The sequence below is a fragment of the Malus domestica genome, chromosome 16, assembly GCF_042453785.1.
Source record: "Malus domestica chromosome 16, GDT2T_hap1".
Taxonomy (NCBI): domain Eukaryota; kingdom Viridiplantae; phylum Streptophyta; class Magnoliopsida; order Rosales; family Rosaceae; genus Malus; species Malus domestica.
Window position 1 is genome coordinate 13,900,419 of NC_091676.1, and position 13,840 is coordinate 13,914,258.

Here is a 13,840-nt window from a genome sequence, read left to right on the forward strand (position 1 = left end):
ATACAAACATAGAGAAAGAAAAATAAATAAAAATACTAAAAATATAAAAGTTAACTCTCTCTCTCCCATCATCCCTTCTGCCTCACCTCCTCCAAACCCCACCCCCAGCATTGTAGCACTCTCCAAACAACCAAAACAAAAGAAAGTTTCTAATCCAAATTTCAAACACATCTCCCTTTGTAAACAAATTCACAATGACATCCATCAACGCTGTCTCGATGGTTAAGATTCAAGAATTTTGTGGGATGAGGGTTTGGGGTTTGGGTGAAGGCTGTGCTCCATGGGCTACAGGTTGGGGTCGGCTGGGGCGTGGGGATTAACGATTGGGGGTTGGAAGTGGGAGGTTGGCGGGTAGTGTATCAAAGATTGAAGTTGAAGGGGTGGGCTACAAGTGTTGGTGGATGAGGTAGGCCCAATTTTTGTTGTAGTTTTCATCTTTTCTATTATATATATATATATATATATATATATATATATATATATATATATATATATATATATATATATATATATATATATATAGAGGATAAGATCAAGGGACAAATATTTTTACAAATACTTTTACACTGTTTTTAAGCCTTTTGATTACATGACATCCAATGGTTCTTATTTATTCATTAAATGACATGGATGCTTATGTGGGTTTTAACTAGTATTAAAGATAAAATAAAACTGAAAAAAATTAAAATCTGGAAAATTAAAAATATAATTAAAAAATGAAGATAATTTAACTGAAATTGGTTCTCCTATTCCCATTTTGATGAAGACTTGGATTCAGACTTTGAATCCTAATAAAAAAAATCATGAAACTTTACTGAAAACATCTTCGAGGGGTCGCTCCATTTCTTCTTCCATTATGTCAAAGGCAACCTGAAGCAATGCATGCCATATGCTATAATGAGTTAATCAAACCCCACAAAGTAGAAGTGTCTCATCACAAATGCAAGCAACTGGAACCAATAACTTTTTGGTAAATTGAGATTTTACCTGATTGGGGATGGGAGGAACGTCGTCTTGAAGAATGCACAGTTCCTTCATATAATCTTCTCTGATAATATCATGTCTGTTTGCAAGAACCTTTCAATACATGGGTGAAATCAGGCATGTGTTTAATTGCACAAGCATATGAATTTAAAGAAGAAGTTTCATGATATTTTTATTAGCGTTCAAAGTTTGAATCCAAGTCTTGATTGAAATGGGAATGGGAGAACCAATTTTAGTTAAATTAACTTCCTTTTTTAATTATATTTTTAATTTTCCAGATTTTACGTTTTTTTTTTCAGTTTTATTTTATCTTTAATAGTAATTAAAATTCACATAAGCATTCATGTCATTTAATGAATAAATAAGAATCCTTGGATGTCATGTAATCAAAATGCTTAAAAAGAATGTAAAAGTATTTGTAAAAATATTTGTCCATTGATCCTATCCTATATATATAGGTGAAACTAACATATAAACACTTTTAACTAAAGCTTAACGGAATTGGTAATGAAGGACTAACACTCCACATCTTATCAAGTTCAAGGACCAAATATAATGATTTTTTAGTTTAGGGACTAAAACTACAATTCTAGGATAGTTAAGGGACCATTCCTCCCATTTCCTCATATCTATTTATTATGTCTTGATATTTTATTGTGATATTGTCACTATATTTTTGGCATTTGATTTTAGTCGGTTAGCAATTAAGATTTAATTTCCGATCATTTTAAACAATTCCTTTTTTTTTGTTGGTAGATGAAATCAAAGTTTGGTTTGTCCTTGATTATTTCTTGAGAAATGTTACCATCAGTTGGACACGCTTATAAACAGTAATTATCTATTGATGCATGTGAGCCTATTATGCGTGCATCAAATATTTGTTTGAAATATAATAACCAATGTCTCAATAAAATATAATATTTACTATCTAATAGAATTCATCTTCACTTATTAGTGAAAAAGTCTTAAGTTCGATTCTCATGAAAGACGATTTTAAACCACATTATTATGGCTAGCCTAAGGCTCGTTTGGATGTACTTTTAAAATGACTGAAAGTGCTTTTAGAAAAAATGTTTTTAGTTTTCAAAAGCATTTGAAATACTTTTTACAAGAAGCATCATTTATTTTCACCAAAAGCGTTTTCAATCATTTTAAAAACACATCCAAACAAGTTCCTAGTGTAAGGTTTAACCCACTCCCCCACCCCCTTAACGTAGATAATATCGTTTGTTAAAAAAAAAAAAAAAAAAAAAAAAATCAGAACAAGCCTTGCCACAAAGGCCAGAAATTCACAACCTTAGCGTACCAGATTTCAATGTGGATTCGTTCATCCTTAATCGAACAGCTAAACAATTTCGTACCACAAATAATCAGCATTTTGGGATGATTAGCGTATGAAGTTTTGATCGAATTGCTGTGAAGCAAATGCCAGAAAAAGATATATATCGAAAGAAATTGAATTCCAATGGAGATATAAGTCTGCAAAGATTATACAACAAGCCAACCAGAGCTGGATGGGCCCTAACATAATGCAGAACAAATACTCACCTTCATGAGTTGGCGATTCTTTGTCAAGAACTCAGGAGAAGCCGATTGATTTGCATGCCAACACAAGAAATCGTTACACTCGAGAGATTATAATTGTGATGATACGAAAGAGACAAAAAAAAACAAGCGTCTTGCCTTCACGGTTTACAGGCAGCGAGGCAGCCGTTGCAACTCCACAGCCACATGGAAAGCAGCAGTGGCTAAAACAGGTACACCTGAACCTTTAAGCTCAGAAACAATGCCTTCAATTCTTGAGATCTCGGGTATAGATATCGACAGTATCATTGCGTGTAACAAATATTGCCTACAAGAATAACCGAGGGCATGCAGCACCCGCTGCACCAATAGGTGAGATGTGCCCCTACGCCAAGACTCGAGGACTGCAGTAATTTTTGGAAGATTAGTTAGCAGACCAGCAGTGGCTTCCCTTGGAGCTGCCTTGAGCAACAAGACAACGCATTCTGAAGCTAGATCTGCCACATTAACTCCGTGGGATCTACTCAACTCTAGTAAGACGCCAACATTGCTGCCGAAGTCCATGATATCTCTAATGCCTTGTTGCTGATCAGCACCGCTTGCCTCGGAAGATGCATCACCTAGAAGAGCAGGTTCTTTTGAATAGATGAAGCCTTTTCTACCACTCACTGACCGTAGAAGGAAAGCCCTGCATAAGCCAAGGGTTGGTTCCAGAAAATCTTCCATATCTTTTGCATACACAAACTCTAGAAGGTTTCCTGTTTTCCGAACTACCTTCAGTTGAGAAAGCAACTTGGTTTCCATTTCAGGTGCCGATGTCAGAGCCAGACATAGCATGACATTATTCACATTTGCACTTGAGAGATCACCGAGCAAAAACTCAAAGCATTGCGAGACTATCTTAAGATCTAGAATGTCTGCAATTTTGATGTAATTAAGTTCAATAAGCATCACAAGAAGCTTTTGTGCGTACAAGGGAATCGGATCTTCATCTTCAATTAAGGACGGGAAAAGAGGAAGAAAATTCTTATTGGATATGGATTCCAGTTCATTGGACCTTTGCTGATCTTCAGACTGTTCATTCAGAAAAATTACCATCACGTCAAACAAAATTTTCAAGCACAGAAACCTGGCATCACCATCCTTGTTACCCTTATAAAGAACAGCCAAACTGGGGAGAACTTCATGAATAAAAACGTCAGGGCTTTCAAGAATTACATGTGACTCCTCTGAGACAGACTCAAGAATTCGAAGAAGGGTAATCTGGAAGTCATCCCTGCCCTGGAAATCAATAGTAAATTATTTATCAGTATCAATGTCACCATATTACGTTTTCTTTCTGTTGATGTACAAAAGTGGACCAACTTAGATCTGACCGTTAAACCACACAAACACACAAGAAAACATTAATCTGTTACCACTTCTCATCATAAGTTGGGACTATAACTGCCTTTCACTCCACATAGTATAAATGTACCAGAAGTCCAAGCTAATGCAGTTTTATGCCTTAGCCCTCCACATGTCAACTTAAAAGCCAATGAGTCTATTACTAGTGATTTATTTAGAAAATAAATGGCATTGTATAGCGGAAGTGATCAGGTTGTCACTTGCTCAAGCATTTTAACAACCTATAACAACCTTGGATCACTTGCCAAGAGAAAGTACCTAAGCACCGGGCAAGTTGCATAACATCCCAAGTTCCAATAACTAACAGTTAGCTCATCTAATCACACCATAATTATAAGCATCATGATAGCAATGAGAAGACTAGCAATGACTATAAATAACACAGAATGGCTAGGCTGCCACCCACCTGAAATGGTGTCTCCACGAGTTTCATTAGATTTGCCAACTGCTGCAGGACCTGTTCACTCACCACCTTGCGCTTAAAAGACAAGCTCCGAAGAAGATGGAGAACTACAGGAAACATATAAATATTGGTCTTTGGAGCAGCTCTACCGTTAAGGGGAGATTGATACCCATGGCGCCTGCCTCCCATCATTTTCTGAATATCTCCAGTAATCGTATCCAGTAAACTGGGTATAGTAGACGCCATAACACACAAAGATGTCTCTAAACACTGCTGCACATAATGGTCCTTCTCTTTCACCAGCCTGTCCACCACAGAAAGCAACTTGGCATGGCAAAAAAAATGCGGCAGCCACCTCCTACTGCTCTTACAAAGAAGAGCAACGAAAACAAGTGCCTTTCCCTTCAAAACCTCACTTCCCTGATCAATAAGAGACACTAAACTTGGGACAAGATTCTTATCCTCCATCAGTGGGAGGAGATACCTGCCAACATTCGTTAACATATGACTTCCAAGCATGGCCATGTTTAAGAGGTTTAAGCTTATTTGCTGTTCACGCAGACTGCCCTTCACAAGTGCTGATGCTATTTCCTTTAAAGAGAGCTTCTCTATTACTGGTTGAATGCTAGGTGGATTAAAACGAACCAGACGGACCAAGCATGATCCTGCTGTGAGCCTCATGCTCTCCTGTTTTCCAGCAGCCCTGTATAAATAGCATAGGTTATTAATCATGTCCTGGCTAGTCAAACGAGCTGCCCAGGGCCCTGCTTGACTGCAAATATTTTCTATCGTCCTCAATGCATATAATTGAGTTAGATCGTCCTCTCCTTTTCGTAAAATTGATGAAACCAAAGAAAGCAATGCATTTGACACCTGCCCCAAGGAGAATAACTTATCAGTGACAAAAAGAAAGGGTAAGTACTCAAGGACATTCAGTAGTAACAGTTCTCTTGGTAGAACATATTTTTAACTTCCAAATGATGAGGAAACAAAAAATGGTAGTTTTAAAAGTGCATATACATATATAATATACCACTAAACCTTTTACTCGGTTAAGAGTAAAAGTACAGACTATTAGAGTATAACAGTCAATCTTTCTATGAGCAGGAGCATATGCAACAAGTTGCAATATTTATGACACTAACCTGCCACCCAGATGTGGACCGGCTTTCCTTTGATGGAGACTCTATTGGATTGTTGTCTGCATGATCAATTTGGGTGGATATATAGAATAGTAACTCACCCAAAGCAGCCATAGAAAACCTCCTCACCTTTTCCTGCTTGTCTCTAAGGCCATCAGCAAGTGAACCCAAAATTCCCGAATCTGCCAATTCATCTTGAATAAAAGTAGAATGTCGAATCAACAAACCAACCAGTGAAGCAAGTTGGACACGTAAAGCCAAAGCCTTGGACAGCCGGAGCATTTTAACCAGCAGAAGCATGATAGGTCCATTGGTCAAGATATTTGCAGCATCGGCATTATTGCTTAACATCTCAAGGTATCTAATTACATTTTGCTTCTCACCAATGCTACTGTTCCCATTAAAAATGGCTATAATCTTACTACTGAGTGCATCCAACTGCTCTTTAGAGATCTTCACAAAGTCAGAGGCTTGCAGTGCCTCAAAGGGAAGAGAAGGAATTACCTCCGAGTTTTTATCAGATTTTCTGGTGGGCATCACGGGTCTGACTGAGAGATCTGATGGATGCCAAAGAACTTGTGAAAGGTTATTCGGAGATTTTGAAGAATCATAGTCAACTGCCAATCCTGAACCTTCTTTAAATCTCTGATTTTTAATTTGAGGACTGGCACTGGGTGGAATTGTAGCCATTTCAATATTCTGGGGAGATGGTTCCTGATTATGAACTCTGGATTCATCTGAGGCAGGTGTACTAACCACAGGCAGGGCATGTGAATGGTTCAAGTTGTTTTCCATTTCTTCCATTTTACCCTGGTGCTGACTTGAAAATTTGTTATCAGGTGTACAACCTTGGATATCAGACCCATCAGATTCATCCTGTGTGTCTTCTTCCGCGTTCTCATTAAAGTCAAGTTCCATATCCGTGTTCTCAATTTTGACTTCAGAATCATTCTCAGTATCAGTAGACACCGGCCTGCGGTAGTTTTCCTTCTCATTTTCCCTCTGCAGGTTCTGTTTTGCGATTCTTGAGAGCCTCAAAAGATTCACACCCCTAGTGGCACAAGAAGGACGCTTTTGGTTTTCATCAACCCCTCTGCCAGAAACCTTTGCTTGAGTTCTGCGGCCCCCAGGTGTCCCCTTTACTGGAGTCTCATGACCTTTTGCTCCTAAAATAGAATTCTCATCCTGCTTAAAAGTTCCTTTAACATCATTTTGGCGACATTTAGGAGTTCTGATTTGGGAAGATTTATCCCCATTGCGCTCTGACAGACATGGCTTAGCATATTGCTCTAGCATATTATCAAAAGCAGGCTGAGGAGGCAGAGGCACTGCAGTTAACTTAGTCCTCCAGAAAGCATGACCACAAAGTTCAAGCCACTGTATTCTTTCTGCCGGATCCTTTATGAGTAAAGAATTTATGAGATTGACAAAAGGACGGCTAGGAGTGCCAGGTAGAGGCGGTGTTGGATCTGAGATAATGGATTTTACCAGCAGAGTAAACTCCCTACCAACAAAAGGAGGCCTCCCAGCATAGCACTCATACAGTACACAACCAAGGGCCCATAAGTCAGATGCATACGAATGAACACCCCCTTCTTCAAACAGCTCAGGAGCCATATAACAAGGTGTTCCGCGTTTTGCTTGCGGCAACTAAACATGTACAACAAGGGAAAGCTACATTAGTATTCTCATATTTTCTAATTACATTCAGATTACTTTATCCAAACGATTTTCACATGTTGGGATAAGATAACCTACAGAAGAAGAAGGGATTTGTGATATGTCACTCAATTTTCTCGCCAATCCAAAATCACATAGCTGCATTGTGCAAACATACAAGTTCAGATGAAGAGAAAAAACATAAAACAATCGAGAGAAATATGCAAGGAAAATAGCCTTCCTTATACCTTTGTACGGCCATTCTCATCCAATAGGATATTTGATGGTTTCAAGTCACAGTATATGATTCCCCTTGAGTGTAAAAACCTAACACAAAGTGAACATTCCAAAAACATGAATTAAATGAAGTAAAGAAATAAGACTTGTAAGAAGAACAAAAAATTGAAGCAATTAAAGATTCTTACAGCAAAGCTCTAACAAGGTCACTCCCGAGGTCATGAATTGACTCTTCGGGTAGCTGCTTATCCTACATTTCCATACATTATCAGTATTAGAGTTCTAAAAACACTGAATCATCTTCAGTAAAACATTAGCAGTTTAGCACCATTCTAAGACCAACCAAATTCGCAATAATTCCGTCTTACACAAAAAAAAAAAAAATTCCCCAAGCTCTACACATTACATTGATGCGAAGTGCAGACTAAGTGATCAATTACCTGGTTTAATAGTGTCATCAAATTGCCCCCAACGCAATACTCCAAAACCAACCACAAGTGAGCAGAAGTTTCATACCTGCATTTAATAGCGGCACACGAAAAAGGAAATTCACAAATATGCAAATCAATTGTTAGCTCAAATTAAATAAAAACACCTATCGAAATTACACAAGCAAATATCCGACGAAAGAATTCTTACCACCAGTAAAACTTGAGGATATTTTGATGATCTAGAGTGTGAAGAATCTTCACCTGCACCAAATGCAAAACTCTATAACCTAAATCGTCTTTGAATTTGAATTAACCAAACCAAAGTTAAACCCATACATTGCTAAATCCGAATTTTGCTTCTTAGTTTGCTTACTGCACTTAGTTACTTACTTCTTGCAGAAGCTTGCTCTTCTGCGATTTCTCGACGCTCTTAATCGCGAAGTATTCGATGGTCTTCTTTTTCCTCCCTTTGTACACAGTCTGCAAATCCAACAGCAATCCGATTAATTAGGCAACTAATTGAACTAAAAATCGTCGCATCGGCGAGTTCGGAGATGAAGATGCGAACGAGCTTTTGAATCAAACTTACCGAGCATTTTCCGCGGCCAATGGCTTCGTAGACGTGGTACTGGTTCATCTCTGAGCTTTGCTTCCTAGGGTTTGCAGATTTGAAATTTTAGAGAGAGAGAGAGGGATTTGGCTTTTGGATTGGGGACGAAAGGTCAAATGTTTGGTACAAGGGAATGGGCGGGAATGTGGATTTCCATTGAAAATTAAACGAGGATATTGTAGAGACGCGAGGGACCGCGCTTTCCGGGTTTAAGGTTTGAGTTGTATCCAAACAGTATATTTCCACCCGTTTCATTTTTTAATTTTGATGGTCTGCAGTATGACTGCCACGTGTCTGTCCTAACCGTTGGTAGTCATCCAAGGGCAAAATCTTGGCCACCTGTTTAATAGGTTAAGTTGAACTCTTTTTTTTTTGTTAATCGTATGGGGTGTATTCAATTAGGATTTTTAGAGAGTTTCAATGAATTTAAATCTATAAAATTTGAGAGAGGTTGTAACACCCTGCCTTGGAAAATTCAATTATTTCTACAAATTAGTAAAAATTACAGAAATAAAAATCTCAAAGAGTAGAGTAAACTTTATACATGTGGCCAAGTCCAATTTGCCTTGAACCCGCCTAAAACCCTATAAATGGGTGTCCTCGATTCGTCACCTCCGGTACTCCGCCGTCCCTACCATTGTTTGGGCTTTGTTTCAGACCGCAAGAAGAGTCTAATGGTGGTGGAGATTGATGTAGTTTGCTTCAGATTTAGTGGATTCGAACACCCATTTGCCGCACCCCATCGTGTGGTTTCTCCCGATTTAAAGTCCAAATCCCTATATTTTTGGGATGTAATAGGAAGGGGGAGGTCGTGGAGGGGTTTCCAAGTGATTAGTTGGTGTAATTCATTGGAAAAATGGGTGGAAACCCATAGGAAATGGCTAAGAATGCCGATCGGGTCGGGTCACCAAAGGTCGGGTCCTGATCCCCCTTTTCTCCTCTAATTGGTCCGAGACTTTCCCTTATCTCTCTTTTCCTTTCCATCAGTGCCACACACGTGGCACTCCCCTTTTGTTTAAAGATTTTCTAGATTCTTCCCACTTAATGACAATATAATTATTTTACCCTCAACTTCTATCGTTCATAACTTTCTCATTATAACTCCGTTTCACGAACAGTTTACGCCTACGCGTTCATGAGATCGAGCTTTATTCAAAAATATAAATTGTGACCTCAAAAGGTCTATGAATTGTAAATAATTAATTTCCAAACTTTAAACCTCGTAATTAGTTTAATTTAGAAACTGATCTCAAATAAACTAATATAATTTCTTGAAAAATAACATAAAATCTCAATAATACAATTACGTAAATTATAATAGTTTCTCAATTCTATCTTCATAACCGTAAATCGATTTATTTTCGATTTTCTCCACATACTCATAATTACGAATATATTTCATATATTTAAGTTTTCAGGGTATTACAGAGTTTGAGAGAGAAAAAATGAATTCCCATAGATTTTGAGTGAATTAATTATAACTTTCAGAGAATTCACATGAATTGTGAGAGAATTCTTTACATAGGGTTAGAGAATTGCAGAGAATTTGATCAACAATTTCCTTCTTTGTACGAGCTAAAATTTCATCCTACTAATACCAAATTGCAATACCAAGTTCACATGCAATGTTTTCAACTAGCTATCAAAGTGAAAGAGGAACCCGATCGATTAATGTCAAAATAAATTAACTATCAAAGTTTTTGAAAAAAGCCCAACAATTTTATATAAACATAACTACTCAAAGCAAAAAGATTTATCCAGCGTTCAACCATGTTGATATCCAAATGCAACAAGTCTATATAGACATACAACATTGACCCAATTTGTCCCTACTTCCACATTAGCTGTCACCGTGCCATGTAATTTCATACACACATTAAGCAACTCACGTCATGCGAAGTCCGAGGTTATATCACTGCTCTCCAGGTGTTTGCATACTCTACTCTGTGAAAACAATTAATTCTCTATTTCTCATCTTTGAATGCTATCACTCACAGCATCTGTCCACATATTTGTAGCTATGCCAGCTCTCCATGCATTAGCAATTTGTCGTTGTTGCTCTTGAGTTTGATTACCTAGTTCATCATCATTTTCTTCATCTTCAGATTCATCATCTTCTTGTTCGATTGGAAATTCATCAGAACGACACTCCTTGCAAAGAAAGTTGTGCAACCCTGCACAAGCTAACACTAACTCTACTTGTGTTTTAATTGGAAATGGAGGTGCAAACTTAAAAATTGTGAATCGAGATTTAAATACACCAAATATCCTCTCCACTACGTTTCTCAATGAAGTATGTCGAAGATTGAACAACTCATTTGCATTTACGAGGTCACGATCGTTACCAACAAAATCTTGGAGATGATATCAAACACCTCGAAACGGAGCTAAAAATTGAAGATGATTTGCAAATCCACAGTCCACTAGAAAATATTTACCTAAAATTAAAACACATAAAGTTATTAGTTATGGTACATTCTAGTGTAAATAAATAAATGAATACAAACCTTCTGGCACTTTAAGTCCGTTCCTCTTTGATACAGCATCATGTGATAGTTTGGAGTCATGAGTTGAACCTCTCATCCGCTAAGAATATATATGAATTCCAAATCAAAGTTACAAGCAGCTAATACATTTTGTGATATTTTACCATGACGATCACAATAGCTAGCTACTTCGGGTCCCGATACCATTGCTGGTATATGTGTTCTATCAATAGCTCCAACACAATCCTAAAATAATTATAAGAGTTAATACATAGCTAAGAATATGTTTATGAAACCAGTTTAATCAGGACATGGTTAAGATAAGTACTAATTACAAACCTTAAAATAAGGGTAAAATCTTGTAATTTCTCTTATTTTAGTTGGCACCGTGGATCCAGGTTGGACAATCAAATCTGGTGCAATTGTGTTCAAGGCCTTCAAAACGTTGTTGAAAGTTTTGCTTGTTGTAAAATGTGACCGCCAAAATGTGTCCCAAGTTTGGCAATATCGAGAATTTTGACCAATAGTGAGTAGAAATGTAGCAACCATTTCTTCAATACAAATAAATCTTGTACCCTTCAAATGCGTCTTTTCCGTAAGGACGTCACATAGCTTTAAGAAAACATCCGGATACATCCTATATAGCACTCGAAATTCTTGAGGATCCTCATTCAATACCTTGTTAATATAATCGTATCCAGTTCTACTAATAGGTCATCGAGCCAATGGACGTTCAATATGATTATCATGTATAATACCCATTAACGCATTTGGCACTTGAACTATTGCTTGTACTGCCATCAATTGTAACTTAATGGCTTCATGATATTCTTCATCTTCTCTTTCCATTTCCTCTTCAGACATGTTTTTAGACATTATATAAAGAATCACCTAAAAAAGCAAAACTATATCCATTAGAACATAATAGAGAGAAAGGTAAAGAAACAAACTACTTCTCATGCAAATAACTCATTCCTCTGCAAGATATCAAAAGATAAGTAGTAGGGAAATATCGAAGTACAATACATGATTTTGCTTTCACAACACGAATCAAGCAACCAATTGTTCAACATCGTAGCTTTTAGTATATAGTCTCTCTTCATTTGTTAGTTAAGGAAATACAGAACGAGATAATCAAAGCCAATTCAAACTAGTACCACACCTTGCAATATCAGGTGCAAGTTTTACAGCTATGAAATATACTCTTCATACTATTTCGAAATACAAAAAAATAAGAACTCAGGAAATAACCGAAACTTATACAAACCATGGCATTAATATTCCATGTTAAGAAGACCAATGGAATGGGAAAATACCTTAGGCAAATAAACAAACTACTTCTATCATTTAAACCAAAGTCAACGTATTATCAAACCAATTAGATACTCCAAGATCAAATTTGAAATAACCAAACCAAAGTCGACATGTTATCAAACAAAAGTAAATACTCCAAGATGAAAACAAATCTAAAAATAACCGCATTCACTCCATATTGTATTTTATACATTCTGAGCGTTCTTCTGGTGTCATTTTCAAGAACTCTTTTTTCATTCCCAATTTTTGAACCAACGCAACTGCTTTGTAACGACTAGGAGCATCCAAGTTTGGAGTCTCTTTGATAGCATCCCACACATTGTTGATTTTCTCCTCTTCTTTTTTCTCCATTTCTTTTTTTTTTCTCTATCTTTTTCTCTTTTCGCCATTATGCTATGAATTCCTTGAATTTCAGTGGCAATTGCAGCAATCGAATCCATTCCAATAGAAACCTTTTCCATAAGAAAGATATGAGAGGTAGTCCCATTTAATTTTGGTTCGGACTCAGGTTGAGATCTTTTCCTTGGAAGTAGCTTTTGTAGGGGTGTAGCAGCGGGAGCCTCAAAATTTGCATCTAGGAAAGATGATGCATAGGATGGCGTTTGGAATAATGGATCAAGTTGCTCGACGGTCTCATCAAAGGGAGGAATTTCGTCTACTCTGACTGGCCTACTTTCTTCAACTCTATATGTTGTGGCATCAATATCATCGCCCAATCCAATCGAGTTATTTCCTTTAGCTGTTCCATCACCAAAAACAATCATCAAATCTTCATAGTTTGCAAAGGTCTCTTTGCGAATACCTTGACTCTTTGGGTGAGACTAGCAAAAACAAAAACATAATAAAATTGTTAAATACAAAATGTATAAACATGAAAGATCATCATGTGTAAATAATATATTCTTTAAAGAAAAAAAAACTCACCCTAAGGAAACCTTCCCATACTTCATCACTAGCTGTGAACTTCTTTGTGACAGAGTCCTAACCAAATCCATAAGTGTGTCTAAAAAGCTGGCAAATTGATTGAAATTGACCCTTCAATGTTTTCATACGGTTCTTGACATGATCTTCAGTTTTTTTACACCCAAGTTTTTCATTGAGCGCGGGAACAATTTTGGCTTCTATGGTCTACTTACTTATTATTCCATTAGCATCACACTATCCATTGTTTACGGCCTCAACAAGTAGTTGTAATAACATGTTGTTCTCTTGCACGGACCACTGATTATAGTTTCCATTTGTCTTTTCTTGTTGTGAATCTCCCAATCTTACTAGATGATGCATTATAATAAAACAATGAGACATGACAATAAAAGCATAACATGATAATAAGGTTTACAAGTATAAATGACTATAAAAAGGATTGGGATAACATATTGACATATTATTAACGCAACAAGTATAATGACTATAAAAAAGCATAACATGACAATAATAGATTGATTAATAGGGATTACAAGCATATAGTCTAAACCCTAAACAAATTGATAAACAAATCGCTGATAAAAAAAACCCACAGAACATATAACAATGCCAACCAATGGTTGAAAAAATTCGAAACAACAGGAGGCTCAATATTCGAAACAACCAATCGCTGAAACAATTCGAAACAACCAATCGCTGAAAAAAATTGAAACAACAAG

The 13,840-nt window shown here is 36.9% G+C and overlaps 1 protein-coding gene and 1 pseudogene across 2 annotated transcripts; both read right to left on the reverse strand.

The window, feature by feature from the left end:
• Positions 1–690: 690 nt before the first annotated feature.
• LOC103403793 (serine/threonine-protein kinase RUNKEL-like) lies at positions 691–8,626 on the reverse strand. Of its 2 annotated transcripts, XR_003770187.2 has the most exons (12): positions 8,377–8,577; positions 8,178–8,267; positions 7,996–8,048; positions 7,797–7,872; positions 7,545–7,606; positions 7,368–7,446; positions 7,219–7,278; positions 5,464–7,110; positions 4,322–5,191; positions 2,533–3,789; positions 988–1,077; positions 691–870 (listed from the first exon to the last, which is right to left on the reverse strand). XR_003770187.2 is itself a non-coding variant. In XM_008342632.4 (10 exons), exons 1-10 carry the CDS (start codon positions 8,422–8,424, stop codon positions 2,677–2,679), a joined length of 4,098 nt encoding a protein of 1,365 aa, XP_008340854.3. In that variant the 5' UTR covers positions 8,425–8,626; the 3' UTR covers positions 2,411–2,676. The 2 variants fall into 2 exon arrangements, 1 of the variants encoding a protein (XP_008340854.3); XM_008342632.4 differs by lacking the exons at positions 691–870; positions 988–1,077 and having other exon boundaries at positions 2,411–3,789; positions 8,377–8,626.
• A 1,515-nt stretch (positions 8,627–10,141) lies between these two features.
• Positions 10,142–11,609, reverse strand: LOC114822251 (uncharacterized; annotated as a pseudogene).
• Between the last annotated feature and the right edge of the window lie 2,231 nt (positions 11,610–13,840).